At 39.4% G+C, this 25,178-nt stretch overlaps 3 protein-coding genes across 6 annotated transcripts in view; 1 reads left to right on the top strand and 2 right to left on the bottom strand.

Annotated features, from left to right (window-relative positions):
* cyfip2 (cytoplasmic FMR1 interacting protein 2) overlaps window positions 1-11,277 on the bottom strand; it is a 33,914-nt gene extending 22,637 nt beyond the window's left edge. For all 3 annotated transcript variants that reach the window (XM_058649580.1, XM_058649582.1, XM_058649583.1), the window contains exons 1-3: window positions 11,081-11,277; window positions 1,340-1,489; window positions 1,147-1,236 (exon numbers count right to left, since the gene is read on the bottom strand). In XM_058649580.1, the coding sequence (XP_058505563.1) occupies window positions 1,147-1,236; window positions 1,340-1,456 (207 nt within the window). In that variant the 5' untranslated portion in view covers window positions 1,457-1,489; window positions 11,081-11,277. The remainder of the gene's footprint in view (window positions 1-1,146; window positions 1,237-1,339; window positions 1,490-11,080) is intronic.
* An 868-nt stretch (window positions 11,278-12,145) lies between these two features.
* itk (IL2 inducible T cell kinase) lies at window positions 12,146-22,052 on the bottom strand. Of its 2 annotated transcripts, XM_058650647.1 has the most exons (18): window positions 21,941-22,052; window positions 18,733-18,859; window positions 18,491-18,595; window positions 18,306-18,387; window positions 18,088-18,213; window positions 17,827-17,864; window positions 17,277-17,428; window positions 17,132-17,191; window positions 16,962-17,016; window positions 16,431-16,510; window positions 15,779-15,921; window positions 15,625-15,696; window positions 14,607-14,775; window positions 14,301-14,517; window positions 14,148-14,212; window positions 13,928-14,046; window positions 12,982-13,139; window positions 12,146-12,893 (listed from the first exon to the last, which is right to left on the bottom strand). In XM_058650647.1, the coding sequence occupies exons 2-18, from the start codon at window positions 18,838-18,840 to the stop codon at window positions 12,828-12,830; spliced, it is 1,815 nt and encodes a 604-aa protein (XP_058506630.1). In that variant the 5' UTR covers window positions 18,841-18,859; window positions 21,941-22,052; the 3' UTR covers window positions 12,146-12,827. The 2 variants fall into 2 exon arrangements, with proteins under 2 accessions (XP_058506630.1, XP_058506629.1); XM_058650646.1 differs by lacking the exon at window positions 21,941-22,052 and having other exon boundaries at window positions 18,733-19,916.
* A 62-nt stretch (window positions 22,053-22,114) lies between these two features.
* med7 (mediator complex subunit 7) lies at window positions 22,115-24,071 on the top strand. The gene is made up of 2 exons (XM_058650648.1): window positions 22,115-22,244; window positions 23,115-24,071. The coding sequence occupies exon 2, from the start codon at window positions 23,124-23,126 to the stop codon at window positions 23,871-23,873; it is 750 nt and encodes a 249-aa protein (XP_058506631.1). The 5' UTR covers window positions 22,115-22,244; window positions 23,115-23,123; the 3' UTR covers window positions 23,874-24,071.
* The last annotated feature ends 1,107 nt before the right edge of the window (window positions 24,072-25,178 follow it).

The following is a 25,178-nucleotide window of genomic DNA, read 5'->3' as shown; positions in this document are numbered from 1 at the left end:
GTGGCTGTTTGTCTCAAAAAGATGTCAAGTTTGAATCAGAAGAGACTGTGGGCATTTGTCACCCAATCAGCTGACTCTAGTGGGTGGAGCCGCTCTAACTCTACCCTGACTGTACCGTACCATTGTACTCTGGTACCCCAAGGGAAGAGTGCCAAAGAATGGAACAGTAGGGGCTGGATATTTTGGTACTATTCCTAATGGAAACGCAAAAAAATGATGTGCCGTAGTGCATCAAACCAGTCTACTTGGTATTCACTCTAACATGCACACCTGTTCCATTAACCTCTACATGTTTTTGGACTGTGGGAGGAAACTGGAGAACCTGGAGAAAACAAAATACAACAGTGTACAAACCTAAGGAAGTGCAGCGAGTTTGACAGCCAAGATAAGGTTTAGCTAAGCTAATGACCTGCAGCCCCCTGGTTTTGAAAATGATAGTAACTTAAGTTATTGTTAAATATGCAGCTACTTAATGAAGTTGCTGTTTGCATATCACTTTGAAACTTTCCCTGAAGAAACTTTGAAACAATATCTCTCCACCACACATCTGCCTTCAAGCGTCCTCAGCTCCAAATACTAGAAATGATGGATACTAGTATCGATAAGTGTCAATATCGATGATCATTACCTGTATCAGTATGAGTATATATAATACTCATCTCTATTCAGAAACATGTGGCACATATTTCTCCATCACTCTGTTTAAATAGGGAGCATCCTCAAATAGACCAGCTTCAACCTCAATAGGACTTCCCATTGAATGGAGTTAAATAAAGCTCTACTTCCCCTATTTACCAGTCGAATCACACACTCCATTCATTCACCATCAGGGGAAAGAGGTTTAGTGATCCATTGCCTGCCTGATTCGTCAGAGTGTGAGGGAAATGTGTGAGTGTGTGTGTGTCCTGCCACAGGCTGAGCCAAATCCTAACAAAAAGAGCCTACTGATAATCAATTCACATAAAAACAAGTCTGTCTTTAAGGGCGTGAGGCTGCTTCACACTGTCTCCTTTCTGTTCACTGAAAGAGGAACAGCAGCTTTTTCTTAAGACAGACAGCAAAATATTGATTTAACCAATGACATGTGAAAACCAACATGATGACAAGCCATGACATGGTTTTGGAAAACTGGAACACAAGTCTCACCATGCTGGAGTGGACTGTGGCTTGCTCTATATAGCGGGCGATGCCAGTCACGAATGCATTCCTGTCTTCAAAGTTGGTGTCAAAGTTCGCCTGTAGATGGGTAATGGAGAAAAGGGTGAGAAGTGGACACTGGCATTGTTTTCAAGACTGAAGATGATGGTGAAAGTCAGTGACGGTGTCTGTGAGTTTGTACCTGGTACATGATAGAGGAGGGAGGGGGTTCGATGCATGGCTGCTGGTCAGGGAGGGGCAGCTCCTCCAGCAGGTCCACGTTGGACAGAGCGTCCTCCAGGGTCACGTGGGTCGTCATGGTAACAAGGCGTCACTCACACAACACCCAAATCTGACAGAGAGAAAAGAAGAGGAACAGAAGTGAGATAAGGAGGTAAATGAAGCGCCACTGCAAAAGTCACAAGATGCATGACAGTGCTGGATTTCTTTCAGAGTTTTTCCACACAGTATGTGGAAGTAACGTGGAGTCAATTTAAGAAACTAGATACTGTGATGAGATTTGTAAAAACATGTGAAAATGTTGTTTGTAAATCTGCAAAATCCACATTCATTTGTACTTAAAAATAGAGCTGCAAGTAACGATTATTTTCATTATCGATTAATCGGTCGATTATTTTCTTGATTAATCGATGAATCGTTTGGTCCGTAACATATCAGAAAACCTTAAAAAATGTTCATCGGTGCACAAACCAAAATGATTAACTTTTAAACATTTCTTTGTCAAGTAATGAAAAAAGCTTCAAACCGATAAATCGACTATCAAAGTAGTTGTCCATAATTTTAGTAATCGATTAATTGTTTCAGCTCTACTTAAAAACAAGTTATTTTGTGTTATCGGAAACTGTGTGAAAACTCCGCAGTTAAAAATAGTTTCAAATAAACAGCACATTAAATTAAAATTGCATGAGTTAATCCTTCAAGCTGTAGGGCTGTCTTAGAAAAACAAAAGAAAAACTGAATCCCTGCTTCAGAAGAGACATGTGAATAGATTAAATATGCAACAGTCAACAACAATGTTTCTCAGTCACAAAGAAATACAGCAGTCAGATTATAGTCTAGACAATCTCATTTCCTCTTACGAAACCCTTTTTGCTCTGCACGCTGCACCTGTATCCTCTCCTGTTTCACTACACAGCACATGTCAATAGCAGACTGTCACTCAGAGGAGGTAAAGGCCAGAGGCCCCTCGCTGTTTCCTTTCTAACTTCTAATGTGACTGAAGGAATATGTGAAGTGTCTGATTCTTGAAATGCCATGAACTGAAAATCAAAAATAATGCACCATCTCTCAGAGATCTGAAAGACATTTGTAGTTGACGGAGGAAATGTTTTATACACACATGGGTCTGTAAGTGCACAGATGATGACTTTATGACAGACTATACATAAAATGGATGTGTGGTCTGTTTGTAAATTATGTTCAAATAATGCAGCATGAACATCTGAGTGGTTGACAATCACATGCAGGAAGGATGTGCAGTGGACAAGTGCTTGGTCAGGTTCACCTAAAACCAAAACCAATTTGGTGAGGGTCAAAAAAGGAAACACAAGGCTTCAAAGCGGAAGATCAGTCATTGCAATAACCTCACAGTGGGTTGCTCACTCCTCTTGAAGCTGTACAGTCCAAGCAGCGCCCTGTCCTCTCCTTTTAAGACACAAGCCCGGCCACAGCAGTGTGCATGTACCCACCCTGTTATCACATGCCTCTCAGAAATATCTGACCAGGCAGACCGGACCAACAGCAGAGATAATCAGCTTAAATTTCACAGCCACAGAGCACACAATTAGAGTTAAGAAGAGGAGGTACTAAACATCAAAGACGGAGAAAAGAAATCTATCATGGCCGTCTTTCGTCTTCTCCTTGTTAAAGTTAGAGAAAGAGCTTCCAGCAGCAGATCATAAAGTGTTGCATTAAGTTATAGAACGACTGTGATTTCATGTTTAATCTAAAAACAAAGATAAAGTTGGGTTGTGGCACCTTGTATTGCCAAAAAACTTTTTTAGCCACAGAATGACAGAAAGACACTTCTTACACCAATCTGCCATAACATTAATAATAACTGATTGGTGCAAATACTCCGCCAAATATTTTTTCCCCAGTTAATACATAATTGTTCCATGTAATTAACATCTAATGTGTAAATATGAATATTGTGTGTTGACACTACACATTTGCATTCATCCATTCATACAATGTACTGTATATATACTGTATGTGTATGTATATACATATAAAAATATGTACATGTGCTGTATGTATATTTTCCATTTACCATTCACACCCACACACATGCCACCAGGAACAATGTAGGGTGTTTTGCCCAAGGACACATCAACAAGCAGACTAGAGGAGGTGGGGGATCAAACTGCAAACCTTCTAATGAGCAGAGGACCCACTCCACCTCGTAAACCACAGCTGCCCTTTGTATCCCTGTATACTGAACTCAGTTCAACTAAACAAAAACAAAACTACAAGCTCTATTGACGTCAACATCATGTGACACATGTCGATGGTCACACCCAATGTGCATTTACTGATGTGATCGCAGAAAAGAGAAAGAGAAAAAGGTGGGTGTAGTTTCCTTTCCTGTCACATCAAACTGACTGCATTAAAACACAGTTCACAGATGAATGAGGTGAACCACAACACCCGACAGGACAGGGGACAAAGTCAGACAGAAAGAATGAGTCGTAACATTAACATGATACTTAAGTGATACTAAATACTCCATTTCAACAACACATGGATGGAAACAGAGAAAAGCAAGTGAGAAAAAAGTGAGTGTTCCTGGATTCTCATGTTAAATCTACATTGTCCTGTTTATGAATGTCTTCAATTATGATCATTATAATTAAAATGGAGGGTGGAAAATCGATCAGTGGCATTATTTTCTATTGTAGCATATGGTAGGAGTTGTGGTCTTTAATCAAAACATTGTGTAAACATTTGTTGTTAGTACACATATAATTATTTTAATTGTTTTATTTCAGATTGATGAAATGTTCCACTATTTAACACATATTTGTCATTTTCTGCCCATAATGAAGTTTAAAACCACATTTAACTGACTTCAAATCAATCTTTATGTATTTGACATGTTACGGATAACATTTTTGGCCATACTGTTCAGCCCTCTGACAACCATTTTGTTGTTTTTTTTATTAGAGATGCACCATATTATGGGCAGAATATCAGTATAAGCATCCTCCTTGACTTCTATGCTGGCACCCTATTTTTTTTTTACATTTACTTTCCATTATGAAGAAAATGTATATCTACATCTGCTGCAACATGAGTAGGCAAAATATTATCTTCATTTCACAACAGAAGAAAAGGAAGCAAGGAAAATGTATATATTGATATTGTTTATCTGCAAAAAGTCCAACATCATGCATTTTTATATTTCCATTTTGCAAATCAAATTCCAGGTCAGCACAGTGCTTCATCAATGCTGGTGCAATCAGCACCAACTTAATCCATGTGTGCTCTATTTGGAATACAGGACATAAAAAGAGTTATTGTCTTGGAGAATGTGTTTCCTACAAACCCGAATCCACACATTCTCTGCATCTTTTAAGACTCGCAGTTGATTCTTTTCAACTGTTCAGCTTGTAGAAAATGAAACATGTAGCCTGCTACAAGCGTTGTCTGTCAAGCATACAAACATGCACAGTGCCACTAACCTCCCATCTGTGCTTGGGAACACAGACACACACTGAAGCCTGGGTTGGCTGAGTAAACTTTCCCACCCTATACCAGACTCTGTTCAATAGTTGGTGTGTGTATGGGTGTGCATCTTTACAAAGAAAAGGGCCCCTTCATTCCTTTCTGGACACTTGGTAAAGTAGCTGCAGGCCTGTGTTACACCGGAACGAGGGAGACAACAACTCCTCTCACAATTCCCATACAGTAATCGGACTCTCGAACAAATTCCACACAGACAAACATCAATTAGGTGCAAATCAAAGGCCCTTCAGGCCAATCTGATTACAAGCTTCTATACATCAATACATGTTGTCTGATGTCCTGATGATAGCGGTAAACCATGAGGATGTTGTAAAAATATTCAAAACAGCATATGTTCCCTATACATTACACACTTTTTCACCAGTGCAACAATTGCAACAATTTTCATTGGTTGTAGTTCAACCTAGGTATTGTATTGTATTGTATTGTTGTAGTCCTAGGTATGACGTTAAACTGCATCCAGCTTGCGGAGGGCAAGGTCGTGGGCAAGGCCACTAAGTCCCAACTGGCCCCCACGGAATGTCCACCGAAAAGACCATTGAACACCTCCCCACGACTGGCGAGTTTCAAGTGCCACAAAACCGTCTGAGTCCCCTCTTCGGCAGCGGGAAGAGGCGTGTTATGACTGGGCGATCTTCAGGTCCGGAGATATCGGTCTTCTAACTGGTGCCCACGGATGACCTCGGTATTCTGAGTCAGCGGCAGGGACCACTAACCCTAGTGAGCTGGGAACCACGGGGCAGCTGAGTAAACCTCCTGCCGTAGCTCGTACGTTTGCATGAGGCCTGCTGGTCTTTAAACACATTGTGCAAGTCCTACTGGGCAAAGCCCAACGGCGATGGGAGGACTCCTACACGTTTGGCGGCTCACGATGTGATGGCCGCGTAGAGGCCATCACATCAAAGTTTATGTCCTAGTCTGCCTAGACTGACTGACTTTATATATAGCTCTTCAACAGTGGTCTGTGTGAGAAAGACCATAGCTACAGCCTATTACTATTGTTTATCTTACTATCGATTACTTACTATATGATTTAATCGTAATTATTTGTGTCTTTAGAAATAAAGAAACAAACATTTTTTGAAATAAAAGGGACATGGGGGTGCAGTGCCAGAGGGATGGGCGGGGTACACCCTGGACAGTTAGCCAGTGATTTATTTTATATCATTATATAAAGTATATTGTGATAATAAATTGTTTTCCATATCAACCAGCACTACCATAAGTGTCATCAGTTACAATAAAATCCATGAAAGACATAAAACTCAAGCAAAACAAACAAACACATCTCATTAAAGTAAAAATAGCAATAAGGAACAAATAAAGTAAGCAGTCAACAGTGAAATAATAAAGGCAACAGAGGAGCATTTTAAGATGAGATTTAAAAGCAGGCAGTGAAGGGGACAGCTTAATGTGGACAGACAACTGGCCCCAGAGTTTGGGAGCTGCAAATGCAAAAGCTCGATCCACTCTCAGTTTCAATCTGATTTCTGGGACTACGTAAAGGAAAAACACCTGGTCAGCAGACCAGACAGACTGCAAAGGCACATGAAGTTGAAGCAAGTCAGACAAACAGGGTGGAGCAAGACTGTTCAGGGATTAAAAGGCAAACAGATGGCATTTGAAACTGAATTTAACATGCATTGGGGGCCAGTGGCGAGAGGCCAACATGGGGAAAATATGATCAGGCATCATACTTGATGCTGTACCCATGTTAAGTAAATCTCGTGAATTGTAATTTGTAAAATACAATCGTCACCACTATGAGCTGAAAGGGTGTTTGTGTAGTAAGCAGTGTTTCCATTGAACGGTTTGGTGCAGTACGGTATATGTTTATTTTCCTAATAGTGCCAAAATAACCAGCCCCTACCTTTCTATTTTTTGGCACGCTTCCCTTGGGGTACCAGAGTAAAATGGTACGGTAAAGGTAAAAGAGGTAGACCGGCTCCACCCACGACTGATTGGGCAACAGAAAAATGTCACTCCCTCGTAAGGAAAGTCAAGGCAAAAAAGGGAGGTGAGGCAAAAAACAGACAAACAAACTGAGCAGGTTTAATGTCACCGTTCGTTGTAATCGCAATGGTACGTAGGGCTGAACAATTAATCGAAATTTTATCAAAACCGCAATACGGCTTACTGCAACTTTCAATTCGCAGGAGGCTCATTATTTAGTAAAGCAAAAATGTGTGTCAAATTATCATTTTAGATTAAATACTGTGCTGACAGACTGAAGAAAACATATTTGTTTTTCACTGATCTGCACAAATATCACACGTTATTAATTTAAATATGTGATTCAAATGAAAATGAGAGCAATTATGCAAAAATTGCAATTCCCTCTCATATTCACAAATCATATTGCAATCGCAATTTCAGTCGAAACCCAAGCCTTTACCCTTCCAAACCATACCATACTGTACCAAACTGAACTGTACCATGATGGAAACACAACAATAGATCCGGCCTGACAGAAAAGCAGAGAGAGAGTGAGAGAAAGTATGTCAACTCCATGGGTCACACCACTCAGTGGTTTCCCCTGCCCCAGGGCCAGCTTTGTAATATATATTCATGCACACAATGAGATGAGATCCGATCAGTGTGGAAGACACAAGGATCTCCAGCACTGTAGTCAAACTCATGGTTATTTGCAAGACATTCACTGACAAACAAGTACACACTGACAACAGTGTGTTCCAGCAGCATTTGTGCTGTGTGTACTGTGTCATCATGTGCAGGAGGCAGGCCGGCCGAGCTCTTTGACAAGCTGAATGTCATTTTCACAGACCAGCAGCAGCAGCAGCAGCAGCAGCAAAGAACTGCTGTGGTCTCATCATTCCCATGATGTCATGTCCACCTTTCAGTCAAACAATGGTATATGCATTACTCACATGACTATGCTTAACAAAGCAGAAGAGAGTAAACAAAAATAAAATCACTGGAAATTATATTTGTGTATTTTAAATAGCAATAAGTACACTATAATCATATAATAATAATAATCATTATGATTATAATCATTCGCTTTGTTAATCAGCACTGTAATTCTCTACTTCCCCTTTCTGTAGAAGTTTGGTTCTTCACATCTTTGGACATTTGTTTATCAATTTACTCAACCACAAACAAAACACAGCAATAATGTTGTCAGCTAATGGCTGCACATGATATATTAGTTGTGATAGATGTGGTCTTCTTGTGTCATGTCTGACCAACCAACTGCCTAAAATCCCAAAACAATTTGATTATAAAATGGTATAAAAAGAGAAATGACCAAGTACTTGCATTGTAAACACTTTGAGACATCTATCTTTAGCTTTTTATGAATAATTTATCACCCCACATAACCACTTACATCTATGTTATCACAAATATGACCATTAAAATGGTCATATCAGTCAATATCAATTACTACTGCAATAAATGCCATTGTGGTAAAGATCGATTTTTTTTGCCACTAAGAGAAAGTTAAAGAAATCAGTTAAGTTTACCAGGTAACTGTTCATCAGTAACAGTAAAACATTTATTTTTTCAATACCGTAGTGTGTGAAATGCATGAGCATTGTGATATATCAATCATTCAAGAAAATTACACTGCAGTCATTACTGTTAGTGAATCATTCCCCTGCTCTACTATTGGCATATACAGTACATATGCATAATTCAGCCAATCTCACTACGCTCCATTGGTCATGTGATGCGAAAGCAGTCAGCTATGTCTGCCAACACAAATGATGTTGTTTGAGTTGAACTCAAGCCAGAGTCTGTTGCTTATCCATATGTTTAATCTGAATTTGTTTTTTATCAAGATTTGAGATGTGAATGCGGCCTATCAAATTTGAGTATGTTATTTGAATATTTTTAACCCTTTTATTTTTAACTCTCAAATTTTTAACTTTAAATATTTGAAGAGTTGAATTCAGAAGGGCGGGAACTCAAATGTAAAAGAACATCAATTCAAGAGTACGAGGGTCTAATAACAGAAATCATGCTCTGATGCAAACTGGTGAGTTTGATGAATAAAATTGAATATTTGAGGAGGAAGTTGTAGATTATAGGAACATTTCCATTTCATGTGTGGATAAGTAGAAGCAGCCTCTAGATCATCGCCTGCCGTTCAGATTTACAACTATGCTGCAACAGTGGCTGCTTTCTATTTGAGATAACACAGCAGTGATCATCAGATGCTAATGTAATGTGGGAGTGAACCTGTCATTTGTGCATCAACAGCAGGCCTTATTATTACTACATGTTGTGTCCTGTGTTTGTGTCTATACTTGTATTCCTCACCTCATTAGGACCTTTTACAATCGGACGACTTGCCAAGTCCGAGTATACCTACATGCGGAGAAGAAAATCGATTTATGGGCCGTGTACGTCCAACTCCGCCTCCATAGGTGGCACTGTATCTCTCTATAAGGTAGTGCGTATTCACAGAAAAACAAACATTGTATGGTGATATGAATCATGCTGTGGTTCTTTAGGTTTTGTACCTGCCGTACGTTAATCGTGAAACAAATTAAATCGAGCATGGTTGCCATGTTGTCCAAAGAAAGACACCTCCGCTGTATGATCCTGGAGAGCTTCCAGGTCAAAGACCAGGGAGGAAATGTTGGTGCATGTGCAAAACACCAAGTCCGACTCCAGTCCAACTCCAGCCTTACTAAGCGTTGGAGTAATCAGACCATGAATTCCATCATCGAGGTAAGTTAGTTCGACTAAGACTAGCTCGATTTTAGTTGGTCTAACTTGTTTACATGACAAGAAAAGTAAATTACTGTTTTATTCCGCCTAACATCAGACTTTTAACACACACTGACTGTCCTTGTCTAGGACCAGTAGTCTTCATGGAGATCAAAAACTGGTCCGAATGACGCAGATCCTCCTTTACGAGGAACTGGTTAGGTTTAGGGTGAAGATGTGAGCTGTGGTTAGGATTTGTTTGTGTTACCTCTATAGAATATTTTTTCTATTTTAACACTCTTTCAGACCAGGTAGTCATCTTAGGAAACACAGCCTGGTCCTAATGAGGCAGATCCTCATTTCTGAGTTACTGGCAAAGATTAGAGGGAAGATTTTGCTCGAGTTTGCAAATGAATGGAAGTCAAGTTAATGTCCTAACAAGAATAGCTGTGTGAACAGTGTGTGCATGTGAGTTTATGTTCTTGTATGTGTATCTTATGTGTATGTGAGGACCAATGAAGTGAGGACATTTTGAGAAAGTGAGGACATTTTGAGAAAGTGAGGACATTTTGAGAAAGTGAGGACATTTTGGCTGGTCCTCGGGTTCTGTCAAAGCTTAAGAGGTCTTTTTGAGGGTTAAGACACTAAGGTTTTAGGTTTAGAATTGGGTTTAGGTTAGGGTAAGGGTTAGGCATTAAGTTGTGTTGGTTAGAGTAAGCACTATGTCGAGGAGTGTCTGCATGTGAGTGTATGTACTTGAAAGCATTCATATATAAACCATAGAAAGTAAGGACATTTAAGGACTATGGGGATATTTTGGTTGGTCCTTACAACTTTAAGGGGCCTTTTTTTAGGGTTTAGATCTGATTTAAGGGTGAGGGGCAGAATTAGTTTTAGATTAGGCTAAAGGGCTAGGGAATCCATTATGGATGAGTGTCCTCACTAAGATGTCCAAGAATGAGTGTGTGTGTGTAACAGAAATGATGATGGAGAGTAGAGCAGTGGTGTCAAATGAAGCATCGTATTCAACCATCATCCTCGCTGCTGCCACCATCATCATCATTATCATCGTCATCGTCATCATCATCTCTTCCATATGTTGCTAAGAAACACTTTATCTCTCCATCATTCATCGTTGCACTTGCTACAGAGAAGCCCCCTCCTCTCTTCTCTTCTCCTCACCCCACCCATCCATCCATCTCTGTGTGAGCTACGCCGCCGCTGCGAGCTAACGGGAATCCCATTCATGTGTCACAATAATCAGCGGAGAGCGGCTCGCTTCCACCCGCCGGTTCCCGAAGACGTTTTGTCACTGTAGTGTGTTAAGTGTTTGTCAAAAATAGCAGGAAAAACGACAGATAAACACGGTAGTAAAGAGGAAAAGGGAGAGGGAGAGGGAGTAGAAAAACAGCAGCTCTCTCGTCTCCAGCCATCATCACTACCCAGCTCACATCGCTCAGCGCTGCGGCTTCATCCATCTCTACATTTCACCACGTACCTGTAAATTTCATGTCCGTGCGGAGACACACGGAGACGAGCGGCCGGTGTCGCGGTCTGCGACGGGGGTGCGGTGTTGTCTGGTGTACCGTTACTCTGTCGTGTTTTTTCGCTCTTTCGAATATCCTCGTCCTCTGTGCCGACTGATGCTCTAGTTTCGCTCAGGAACCAGCCCAGTGCTAATCCACCCCACACAAAGAGCAGAAAATGGCTGCAAGTGCATTTTCTTAAAGGGACAGTCACACAGAGGAGGAGGGAGGGAGGGAGGGGGACCTCCCCCCCCCACCACCCCAACATGTTCTACTCATGTCAGTTTTTATAATAATTTAACGTTTCTGTATTATTCAAAATGAGATAGAGGAAGTACTGCTCAGTCAGTGCACAACAACATATTCATACTTCTCCATCTCGCCACATCATTCTATCTATAGAGAGTCTCTTTGCAGCTTTCATTTGGTCTATTGGTTTCATTTTGATAAATGAAACCGATTCATATACTCATATAGAACATTTTACCTTTGACTTTCTTTAAAGTAGTGCTTCTTAAATATGTCTCCACGGCACAAAATTGTGAAAAGTTTCCAGATAAATTCATCATTATAATGATCATGCCACTGGTTTGAGGCCCCTAAATCTTAAAGTAAACATGCTGAAATGCTGAAATTTAAATTTTTTGTACCTATGTCCAATAAATAATCATAAATTATTTGAGTCAGCATATCATTAAAATGTGAAGGAACATTAGATTAATATTTAATTTATGTAAAATACAATTTGGTGAATTGGATGACTTGCAATACCTTTAAAGCCCACCAGTGGGCCACTGTCCACACTGTGAGAAGTGCTGATGCTTTGGCTGAAAAATAAAATGCTTTCTGGACCCTAGTATCACCTGCAGGTAAGCGTGTGCAACTACACCTGCAGAGCAGATGGCCTCACCGATTGCCTGACAGCAAAAAAACCCACATTATCCTCCTGTGCAGCAGTAGTTCTCGTCAGTTTTTCTCAGTATTTTATTTCCCATGTATAGTTCCTCTGCTCTAATTTTGGCAGAAGTGGGTCAAGCAATAGACGCGGGCACGGGGCGGTCCAGATGCTCCACCAAATGTCCAGCTACATCCCAAAATCAAATACATTGTATGTATAATTAGGTTCTTGAGCTTTAGTTTCAAATACATAAAACTGTGTGTGTATTCAGTCACTTGCAAGAGACTTAAAGTGTGGCAGATAGTGACCCGTCAATGGAGAGGACACTATTTTTGTCATGACAACTTGGAATTCACTGCACTGCATTTAAAACTGGTGACAGCTGCTGCTCTTTGCAAGGAAACAAAAGAAGTTTTTTTACAGCCACATTTATAACACAAAGGTCACTAGAGGTCAGAATATAAATTTGGTGTCACATTCTTGAATAGCACGGATTATGTCAAAGCCTGAAAAGCAGCTGCTTTTACCTAACAAGACATCATTGTTGCTAAGAACATATATGAAAATGTCAAACATTTAATGATAATCATTTCTTTAATTAACAACATAAACATGTTTAATATACAGAGCTTTTTTTTTCAGACTATTGTTACATAAAGTTTAAAATTCTCAGGGACTGTGACAGAAAAAAGATAAAGTGCAATACAAATATGAAAATAAATTGACAAGCTATAGATACTCTACAAAATCCATAAATTAAATAAATAAATAAAGCTTCTTCTTTTTTGGGTCAAATCATCCTCCACAGACTTTGTTCTGGTTCACAGGTTTGCGAGGGAGGCCAGCTCATCTAGGAGCTGAGCAAAGGACGGACGATCGTCGGGTTTCTGAGAACGGGAAGAGTTAAAACATTATTATAGAACACTTGGCATCTGTGCAATATCAACACTTTTACACACACACACACACACACACCTCCTTCCAGCACCACTCCATAAGCAGGTAAACGGTACCAGAGGCCAATCGAGGCTTCAGGAGCCTCAGGCCTGCGTTCAGCGACTCCACCACCTCAGTGTTGGAGCGATTCTCATAGGGAAGACGTCCCTCGTTGTAAACCTCCCACATGAGCACACCTGAGCAGAAGATAATGAACACAAATGTAAATACAATATTTAGACACTAAATGGTGTGGATGAAGAAAAATGACTTCCTGTGCCTCTCTTTAATCATTTGCATGTCTTTGCAACTTTGGTGAAAGCAAGGCTTATAAAGGACCAAGATAAGTGAGGATGGTGTCATTTTTCTATCACTGTTGTACTTAATAATAATCTGTTTTAATATCATAATAACAGCTTTAAAGTTGTTGATTTTGGGAGTAGTTATAAGCCAAGTTCCTTTTCTACTTGGCCACAAGCTGCCCCATGTTTGTATAAGTGAATAATCGCTTTGAAATAAAAGTTGTTTGTTCTTTGTGGCCATAAAATAAGCCTGTATGTACTTAAAGTAAGGGCCTTGTTTTACAGAAGCTGCCATCTTGTGCCGCCATGTTTCTACAGCAGCCTGAATGGACAAGTCACCACTTCTAAATACATGTAAGGTACTGTTTGAACCCTTGCTCTGAGGAGAAAGTCCATTTATTACAAAACAAAAAGCTGACAATAGTTATCGTGTAAATAATTATGCATTCAAATATAAAGGTGTTTTTCATCACACGTTCATGAAATCCATGTGTCTCAGCATCTGCAACTGCAGCTTCCACATGATGAGCCTCAACAGTGTGTTCATGACTTTAAGTGTGTCCCATGATGGTCATGTAAAACCGCTGTGGTCTATTTCAGCCTCCAGCTCACTTCACAACAACAAACCACAAGAAACATGGAACAATCAGGCATACAAATGCGTGAGAGACAGCTCAACATACCAAATGACCAGACGTCTGACTTGCTGCTGAACTTGCAGTATTTGATGACCTCCGGCGCCGACCACTTGACAGGAAACTTAGAGCACTGGGAGCTTGTGTACTGGTCATCAAGAACAAATCTACAGTCCGCAGAGTGGACACATGAACAATTAGAAAGAGTAAAAACAATACAAAATAGTGTGGTGAAAAGGCTCCACATGGAAGAATATGTCGACTGTACCTGGTCATGCCAAAATCAGACACCTTCACTTCATTGTTCTTTGTCACAAGGCAGTTCCTCGCCGCCTCCAGAAAAAAGAACAGAGGCCCGATTGATTACTCTGACAGCGAAGTTAAAACGTTAATACTAATTTGATCTTGTCTACTGGTTTACCAGATCTCTGTGGATGAAATTGGAAGACTCCAGGTACGCCATGCCCTCACTGACGTCCATACACATCCCCAACATCAGGTCCTGAGACAAATGCCCCTTCCTGTTCCTCAGGTACTCTGACAGACAGCCGTTCTCCATGAACTCAAACAGAAGACACATGGGAGAACGCTGTGTGCACACGCCGTACAGCTGAACCAGCTTGCAGTGTGACAATCTCCTGATAACACACACGCACACACACACACACCCACACAGTCGTCAGTTCACGCGACGAGGACATGAGATATCATCAGGAATCGCACTTACATCATGACTCTCGCCTCTTCTTTGAACTCCTCGTCTGACATGCACTCCTCTCTGATCATCTTCACTGCGACCTTCCTCCCCCTCCATTGTCCTTCCAGCACCAGTCCAAACTGACCGCTGCCCAACTCCTGACCCAAGATCAGCTCTTCAGGCTCAACCTCCCATTGATCTGAAATGAAGTGAACAACACCCATAATCTTGGTGAGTGACGCTGAAATAAGCACAGAGGCAGAACGTAAGGGGACATGTTTTTACGTTGTTTGTTTTGGTCACAGGAACACAAAAACGAATGCAAACACATTATTATAAATTAAATAGCAGCATTCTGCACATAAAGAAATAAACCTATTTTGTCTACCTTAAGTACTTTTGTTACCTTTTGGCGCGTGATTTATAAAACAAAACCATTATCACCAAAACAAGAAAAATACATTTATCTCCAGACAAACTATTACTCTGTCTTCATAAACCTATAAACAGTGAAAGTTTTACATACTTTTTTAAGTTTGAAAAATGACAAACTTAATTTTAATTCCTCTGTGCAGCTGTTCCACATCTACACTTTTAAGAAATATGGTTATTCTTAATATTTGTTCTAAAATGCTGTTTTTTAAAATATTTAATTTCCTCTGAGGTCATTTTTTATTTCAAACACAAATTTCAAAGTGTTCAGGTCCACTAAGTTGTATATTTTAATGTCTGTAAGTAGAATAGTTTAATTTAATGAAAATGTTATAGGTGATACGACCAAACTTAAACACTATAGGTTATATAAGGCATTAAGAGAGAGCAATATATAATAAATAGACTATTTTTATTTAAAGTACATCTAGATTGACATGGTAGAGCAATTACATTATATGTGATTTCCAAGTGAGCTTATGGTCAATAATGACTCTACAAGAGATTTGTGTTCATATACTCTCTCTATCAGCAAACACACTGTGAGTAAAACAAACAAACAAACAAAAAACACCAGGTCAAGCACATGTTATATTAAATTGGTGCAGCCTCTAACCGTCTGAGGGACCGGTGTCCTGACAGCAGCCGCCATCTAGAGAGACAGGGTGTCTCAGGCGAGTTATCAAGCCTGACAAGGAAACAGAGAGAGATTTTTAATACATGTTTATTTATGTATTGCAGCAAACGTGTGTGCAAACCCGCGACCTAACCTGCTGCATTGTGCTGATGGTAGAGGATGAGCTCAGGAATGGTGCTGAACAGGTACTTTTCTGCCAAGTAAAACGCACTCTCTCCTGTTTCTGTCTGTCTGATCTGATAATGTTTCACCCTTGGATTCTTTTCCCCATTAGACCTGAGGGTCAAATCAGAAGAAAAGCAAAGTGTTTACACAGAGAATGAAATGTAAACTACAGAAAAGTCACATTCATTTCCAGTTTATTGTAATAATATATCAGGACTGTCAAGCTGTTGTTAGTTAGTCTGTTGACATCTCATGTTAATAGATTCAGTGAACTCTCATTTGTTAGGGTTAGATTACTAAATGAATTGCCAATTGATCTGGACACAACAAAACATTTGAGAATGGGTCTCGGAATCACAGATCAATTTTCTTTCTGCATGATTTTATTGTAGAGACACTTTAAATGAGAGAATAATCACAAGATTAAATGATAATTAAAATCCCGATTAGTTCAGAATGATCTTAATTGTCATTATACCAAGTACAATACACATAGTTGTTCTAGTTGTGGCCTCAGTTATTATCGAGAACATGCACATACACAAATCCCCACATTCTCTTCTAATTATTTATAATTTGTACCCATTAATTAATTACATAAAAGTAGAAAGTGAAATTACCCTGGTGCTTTGGTGAAGACGGACACTGTGTAGACTCCTGCCTGCCTCGAGTCACGCACCATGAACGCACCTTCTTTTCCCTATAAAAAAATAACAATAAAAGTGTTGAAAATCCTCACAATTTTCTGTGTGTGTTCATTTTTAAACAACCTTCCTTATCATTGACTGCATCTGTAGGAAACAGCAGCACCGGCCTGGCTTAACTACCAAATGACAGCGAGTAGCTGTTTTACCTCCTGCTTGAAAACATGTAACACAGCAGGAAATTCATCAGTGTGTGGTTGTGAAACATGGTTCAAATCCTGTGTCATGTGCCATTATCTTTTGCAGGTGCATTTGCGTTTTCTCTTTCTATTTTTGCAAATATTGCAACATGCCTGTTAGTGACACAGTTGCAACAAAAGTGCACATACAGAAGCAACATCCTGCTAAATATCATCACAATTTTATACATTTTCTTCCAGCTGGACGTACCAAACAAATAAAAAAGGGAATAATAATTGGATTCTTAAACTCTGACAATGTTTTTACCTCTTTCATTAACAAGTTCTCTGCTTCTCCGCGGGTAATGTTTTTGTTGTACCACCTGTGAAATGACAAATTAGACACAATAAAACTAATGTATAGACGATTAAATGAGTCAGTATCTATGTGTTAACAATGTGCAACATAAATGCAAGGATAAATGAAATAGAACTCACTCAAATCTGTTCAAGTTGTTTTTTTCTACTACATAGGTACTGGGCACAAAGCCTATGTTCCTGAAAAAAAGATGACATTAAAGTTAAAGGAACTTAATATAAGTGGGTTGTTTTTCAGTCTAATCAAGAACTAAGAGTGCCATACCCGAGGTGATCCTGTACAGCCCACCAGTCAGGGTGGGAGTTTTTAATCAGGATATACTCCTGGTCTTTCTGGAGAGGCAAGTCCTCGTCTCCCTGCGGTGTGTAGTCTTGCAGAGCGATGACCGTCCCTTTGCCGAAATCATTCACTGCCATCTGCCCCAGACCAGGACAAGAACACGGTTAAAACATTATTAAAGCTGTGCGATATTGAATTTTGGGTGATCCGCTGCTGTGAAAAAGCACCCAATGTGGGACTAAGTGGGTGACATTACACCAAAAAACAGTTACATTAATTAACTATCAAATATCAGCACCAGACGAGGCCTCAGTACAATCAGATAAGAGCAAAAGAAGCCAACAAAACTAACTGCAAGGTTGTGTAATCCTCTGTTCGCACACCACAGGAGCGTTGGTTTAAAAACATGTTTTCAAATCGTCAAAGTGAATGAATCAAGTTAATTACAGCAGTTAATTACAAAAAGCTTCTTTTTTTTCTACCCCGTGTTTGAATAATCAGTAACATTCATTAGTTCTGTTGTAAAAAGCCGTACCTCCGCATCTGGGATTTCTGGAAGAGGCTTTTTGGAAGCTGTGGAGAAATCATAAATATCATAAATAATATTCCAAGTCTCCAAAAATACAGGTTTTTGTTTTTGTTTAAGTTAATGCAACAATGGATTGCTTAAATCGCCCCATCGGGCGTCACGTAACTTTGCTGTTCATGTGCGTTAGGATGTGACAATGTTATGTAATGACATTAAAATGATAAAATAGGAATAAAAGAAAGAATAGAATAAAAAAATGACACAAACCATAACCCTCTGGATCATACACGTGACAACCTGCTGCCAGTTTCTCTGTTTGTTGGCAGCATTTCCATTTTCCATCCATCCAGAAGTTTGGATGGTATTTTGAAACCAAATTGTTGTGCTTGGTCTCTGTGTTAGACACAATTACAAAAACAGAATATTAGTGACATTATTATTAAATTATCTGCTGTCACTATTTTAAACGAAATAGTGATTCTCACCCTCTTTGAGAGCTCTCACCCATCTCTGGCGACAATCATTGTCTGGGGCGAAAATGTAAAGGTAGTGGCTGTCATGAAAGACCTGTGAAGACAAAGATTGTCATTGTTTTTACGCTGTTATATAATAAAACATGCGTCACATTTGCTGGATATTGCACCATATTTAACCTTGTTGTGAACCTCACCTGAAAAGGATACTTGTAGCTGCACGGTATGGGGACATCGCTGCACACAATCTCCGCGCACTTAATTCTAGAAAGCTCGATGCAACCTTTCATCATGGGCTTTTTCTGAAACAACACAATCTGTCATTCATTTCCCTGAGAATACACAATCATTCAGATTACATTTAGCTCCAAACAGGTTGAATTCCAAAACATATCCTGGGAAAATCGAGTGTATCCGTTGACTCTGTGCAGATACGTACCCCTGGACGGCGTTCAGAATACTTCAGGTCTTGTGTGTCCAACACAAAAAATCTCTCCTTATAGTTACAAGGTGACGTTCTTTTCTTTTGTTGAGATTTTTTGATCATAGTCCCCTTCAAGATTACCCTGGGGAACATGGTCACAAATAGAAACAACACAACGTGAAACACTGACGGTTATGAAGAGAGTCTGAGTAACTCACACTAAGTAAAAAAACTGGATTGCTCGACGTGATAGAGGCTGTGGGGTTTCCGGCATAGAGTTGTTGCACTGAGTAAACCACATCCTTACGGCAAAAAATGGGCTGCAAGCAAACACACACACACACATGAACATGTAATAAACCATGTAGGTGTAGTAGGAGGATGAAGTTGTTGTTTTTTTTCACAGCAGTTTTTTCCATAGTGGGCAAGTATTTACTGTATTCTGGTGATGATGAGTAAACTATTAGTTTAACTATCAGTAATAATGTAAATACTGAACCATTTGTTTAACCAGAGAGTAGCGCTGAACTAAAAACAAACTTTTAACACTTTGAAAATGGATATATTTGACATAGTTATTTGAAGAGCATGTAATGTGGATTTGTTATATGCTTACATGATTTAATTAATGATTTTTGTTTGTTTCTTTGGTTAAAGTAAATATCTCTTGTGCTGCGTTTACGTTTCAGAGAGGTTTCAGTTTTCCTTTTATAATTTCCCACTCTCACTCTCTCTTACAGGAATCATAGGCAAATTAAAAAGTGTTTGATAGATAGATTGAACACTATGATTTTAAAATAAAAGCTTTTAACACTTTAAAAATTGATATAATTGACATATTTATTTGTACTGAAACTGAGGAATGGGACATAATGTGGATTTGTCATATGCTTTTATGATTTACGTAATTCATAATTTGTGTTTGTTTCTTTGGTTAAAGTAAATATTTCTTGTGCTGCATTTACATTTCAGAGAGGTTTCAGTTTTCCTTTTATAATTTCCCACTCTCACTCTGTCTTACAGGAATCTTGGCAAATTAAAAAGTGATTGATAGATAGATTGAACACTGTGATTAGCTATAAGGAACAATAGTGTTGGGCTCCAGAAAACATGAAGGATAAAAATGGAAACAGTAGTAAAATAAACAAAACGTTTTGGAGTTCAAAGCTGGAAAATTACTAATATATTTTGGCTTAACGTTTTGGATGAAAAAGGGTTGATTGTCTTTAACCCTGGTGAAAAACGGTTACTATTTACATTTTAATTATTATTTATTGATCATCATCAGTGGCAGACTGGGACAAGAATTCAGGCCGGGAATTTGATGCCATTCCAGGCATCATGCAGACCACCATGATGCCTGGAGGGTTAGAATACACAACTAGTACCTCTAGTTGTGTACAGACACACCACAGACACACAGACACACACACACACACACTTCTCTGTGTATACATATATATATTCATAGATTGATTTTATTTTATTAATGATTGCACACACAACCCAGAAAGACAGGTTGCCTGTGAACACAGCCTATAAACTTTATAGTCGTACTATATAGAGCTTGTATATATTATAATGATAGTCAAACTATCATTTATGGTGAAGAATTACAATAAAGAAAACTCCCACAAAGCTGCAGCCTAATAGATTAAGAGTAAACAAAAAAGCTAGCTGTATTTAATTATGATTTATTATTTCAGCATGTATAAACTATCCTGTAGTGGCTCAAACATTATGCAACAAAATCATATTTTTCATTCTCCTCTAGGTATTCTGGATTGATTGTCGGGCCGTGTGTGTGTGTGTGTGTGTGTGGAGGGGGCTGGGGCGGCGCATGTGACTTCCACTATTGTTGCTTAATAGGTGATGGAATTAACCCTCCGTGAGACACAGACAGTCTGCGGTGGCAAGAGCTTTCCGTTTTCTGCCCTTCTCTCACTCTGCTCCACCTTTCCTTTTCTTCTGTCCCTCCATTTCTCTCGACGACTACTAGAGTGAAGACAGCGGAGCTAATTGATTGTTGTGTGACGCCGACAGGTCCTCTAGTTATTATCCAACTAGATGGATTGATTTGATTGGCCGGGGCGTCCGGTAACTCCAGTCAGTCCAACAGTCACTGGACAACTAATTATGTTTTCCGGACAACAAATTCACTTCTTTTATTGACGGTTTTGTTCTTTTAAATTCATAAAATGTTGAGTACAAGATGTTAAAAGTTACTGTTTTTGTGTTGCGGTCAAATCAGCCGACGTTCCCTCCTCCGTGGTCAAACCAGACGACATTACATTTGGATTGCGCCCTTATTCTAGCTCTTATGGTAGAAACACTGAAACGGCCCGAAGGGAGCGTACGTGCAGAGTTGATGACATCCGGTTTTCACAATAAAAACCTTTATAAAGCTTCTGGAAAGTATATGAGGAAATAAGATGGAAAACACATATCCACAGAATACGAGTGGAAAAAAAGTACTAAATGTGTGGGATGGATGGATAGTTAATTTTCTTGAAAGCACTGAATGTAAAATATCTGATATAACAAAACTATATAAAATAAATACATACCTCCACAATTTCTGGCAATGTGAATATAAGACTTCAGCACATCTCTGAATACCTACGTGTGTGTGTGTGTGTGTGTGTGTGTGTGTAACAGAATATGGGTAGTCGTTCATATCCTGGACTTTAGCAAGAATTTAGCAAATTTAGCAAGTTTTAGTGACTAATGTGGGGCTCTTAATTTGAAATTGTTAGCATGTAGGCATTCAGAGATGCCCTGAAGGAAAAAACAGTAAATTCACAATTGCCAGAAAATTATGGAGCTATTTGTTTTTATATTTTTGCCATTTCAGAAATGATATAGGTTCCAAATCAAAAAACGAATTAGCCTGATATGTTAGTGTTCTTTTCAACGTTTGTTTTGAAAACCGGATGTTGCTCATCCTGCGTGTGGGCTCGATTTAACTATTCTGGTGCTTCTACCGTAAGAGCTAGAATACGGGGGCACTCCAAATGTAGTTTCGGCTGGTTTGTTGACCGCAGTTGTTTTTGTTGTGTATGCAGTTCCCAGGTGGCTGTTTTTAAAGCCTCGTATGCCTTTTTTTTTTCAAATTAATTTGAATTTGTTACTTGGAGTCTAAAAATAAATTATTATTATTATGGACATTTTGACAAGACGGGTAACATCACATAAAATGGCGGTGCTTGCAGTCATATCATACCTTGATACGTACGTCCTTTTGGTGCCTCTGGTTTAAAAAGCAAGCTGTTTTATTAAATACCACGAACATATCCTATATGACCAAGACCAACTATTCATTTCCTTTTTCAAATTTCCAACCAATCTTCGGTTATGTTGTTCGTCACGTGGAAAATTCAGCCAATGGAACAGACACGGGGGGGCGGACGTTCGTCAGTAGTAAATGGCAGGAGCGTCGCTTGCTGTGAGCTAACGGTCCCAGTATTTACTTCTGTCACATTTCTCTTCTAATTTCGATTCTTAACAATCGGACAGTCTTTTAAAAGGTGTGTAGAAACATTTTCATTCAGCCGTGTTGCTATTTTGCCTTCAAATTAACGGAGCTTCAAGTGTGAGGCAGAAACTAGTAAGCGATGGTTAGCATGTTAGCCCTATAGCCGCCACAATGCTAAGTAACTAACTCGACAGTCATCGTTCAACAGCTGCTAGTACACTGGGGACCTGGCATGTTCAGCAATGTCATTAACTATTTAGTGCTTATTGATGACGTCTTCTCCTCAGTTATTTGTGGCTGATTGTTACTAACATATCTGTCACACATTACGTTAGCATTTAAGGACCGGCTATAAGCAGGCTAACTTTCGCCTCACATACGCTTTTTTTTACACTAATCTCGATAGACTTTGGCCATACTTTATTCAAAAAACAACAATGTTGTATACTTTACCGTGCTCGTTACCAGTCTATATATGTCGTCTCAATTTATGTTCATGTTCTTATTCATGCCATTGTATTTTGTTACTTCCCTATGTGCTGCTCTATCAATTTGACTTTGGGGATCATTAAAAGTTAATCTCATCTTATTTATATTGCAATTGTACAGTAATATCACTGGTGTTTCAATGCTTTAGAAGCCATAACTGAGTACATTATTAATACATGGTCATGTACTACTAAATGTATGTCTTAAACCATTTGTTTGTACTAGTGTTTACGTTTATTTGATTAAATCTGTTGTTCAAATCCACAATCGTATCACAACATATCAGGTAACTGTACAAACTGTTTAACTGCTCACCTAACAACTGTGTTTCTTTTTACACACAGCTGGCCAACAGGTTGTGGCTAATTGTTTATTAAAGGAAAACATTTTTGTTGCCTTGAAGATTAATAAGTATTGTATTTCTCTGTTTCAGGTCTACATCATGGGTGAACCTCAGCAGGTTAGTGCCCTGCCCCCTCCACCTATGCAGTACATCAAAGAGTACACAGATGAAAACATCCGCAAGGGTTTGGTTCCAAAGCCACCGCCTCCAATCAGAGACAGCTACATGATGTTTGGCAACCAGTTTCAGTGTGATGACATAATCATTCGGCCTCTGGAGAGTCAAGGCATTGAGAGGCTCCACCCTGTGCAGTTTGATCACAAACGGGAGCTTAAGAAGCTCAACATGTCCATTCTGGTAAACTTTCTGGACCTGCTGGACATCCTCATCAAGAGCCCTGGGAGTATAAAGCGTGAAGAAAAGCTAGAGGACTTAAAGCTTCTGTTTGTGCACTTGCACCACTTGATAAATGAGTACAGGCCACATCAAGCCAGGGAGACCCTGAGGGTGATGATGGAGGTGCAGAAGAGACAGAGGCTAGAGACGGCAGAGAGGTTCCAGAAACATCTGGAGAGGGTGGTGGAGATGATTCAAGGGTGCCTCGCCTCTTTACCTGATGACTTACCACAGATAGAGGGCTCAGACACAACAAGAAGTTTATCTGCTGTTGGTATTGGTTGTTCTTCTGGTCAAGCCCCCAGGCTGAAATGTGAACCTATGGATGTGGAGGAGGCAGGTGCCAGCTGTATGGCAGCAGGTCAACAGGACAAGAGTACCCCTACTAAAAAGAGAGACAAAATATGGGACAAGGATGCTGCTATGTGTCGTATAATAGATGAAATTGCTTGAGTCTCATGTTCAGTTGTTGTGTTTCTTTTTGTACATTTAAACTGTGTTTGTTCTTTTTTTGTTAGTTGTAAGTATGAATACATTTTCTTGTGTGGGCCTGAAGTTCTGATTGATATCATGGACATTCAAAGAATTTAATTATTATACAGGTCAACTGGGGTGCCACCTCTGTTTTTGTAATAAAACCCATTAAAACAAGTAATTGACGTAGCGGTGCAATGCTATCACACACAGAAGTATTACTTTAAATCTTTGGAATTCTGTCCGTAATCTAGTTAGTGGTCAAGGAAAGGTCCAGTATATAGGCTATAGTCAAAGGAACCTCTTACTTATCTTTTTAAATCAGGTTATACCGCAGTTCCTGTTAAGATTATGTGAGTTCACGCTTTAATTTTGAAACACTAAAAAGTGCTCTTGGTTTTCAAAAAGTATAGACAAAATGCCATATTTAGCAGTGGACATAAAAGCCAGCCTTCTATCTTCATCACTATCATTCACTCCCATTACTCCGTTAAAGTTAGAACGCTAACTAGCCAGCTCGGGACTCATCATATTCCAACATGAAGTCACTGTAACATCTGGTCTGCTAAAGAGGCAGCAATGCACACATTGAACATTAAAATCTCTTGTAAACCCAACAGAGAGTGATGCTCGTAACAAGTTACCATTGCCTGATTGATTCTTAACCATCATCTGTTAAAAAGACATCTTCTCTTCCAGACCTTGCAAATAAAATGTGCTGTAACAAAGGTTGACTTCCTGAAACAACATAATTGTTCTGTAGTCATTCTAATACAATAGAAATCAGCACACACTGAGGACGTTATTCTTAAAAACTTATCATTTAAGTAATCATTAACGGGACAAAACAACACAACAGGAAATTCATAGTACAAAAAACCCTGTTCTATTTGTTTTTTTTGTTTGTTTTTCGTAAAATGTCCATGCTACATAAGTTGCCTAACTGGTCCACCTCATAACTGCCCTTGTATAACAAATGTAGGTTACACAGATTTGTTGTTGTGCAGCCTTATATGTGCTTCCTCGTTCTAGAACAGTGAATGCTTCTGCAGAAAATAACTTGTTTGCTCTGTCTGTAGCCTTAAAGCCATGTTTTTAACCTGTCCTGCCCAGTACCCAGGACATGTAATATGGTTGACTGCATGCCTTGTGGTGTTGGGACAGGGGGACAGGGGAACAGGGGGTGGACAGACAAGGGGAGAGGGAGGGGGGAAGAGAGCAAGGTGGACAACAATATCAATGGTAGTGTATGGGTTAGTAACATTGAACAATTGAAATTATATA

This window comes from Solea solea, chromosome 14 (genome assembly GCF_958295425.1).
Source record: "Solea solea chromosome 14, fSolSol10.1, whole genome shotgun sequence".
NCBI lineage: Eukaryota > Metazoa > Chordata > Actinopteri > Pleuronectiformes > Soleidae > Solea > Solea solea.
Note: the sequence above shows the minus strand (reverse complement) of the source record. Positions and strands in the feature narration are given on the sequence as shown.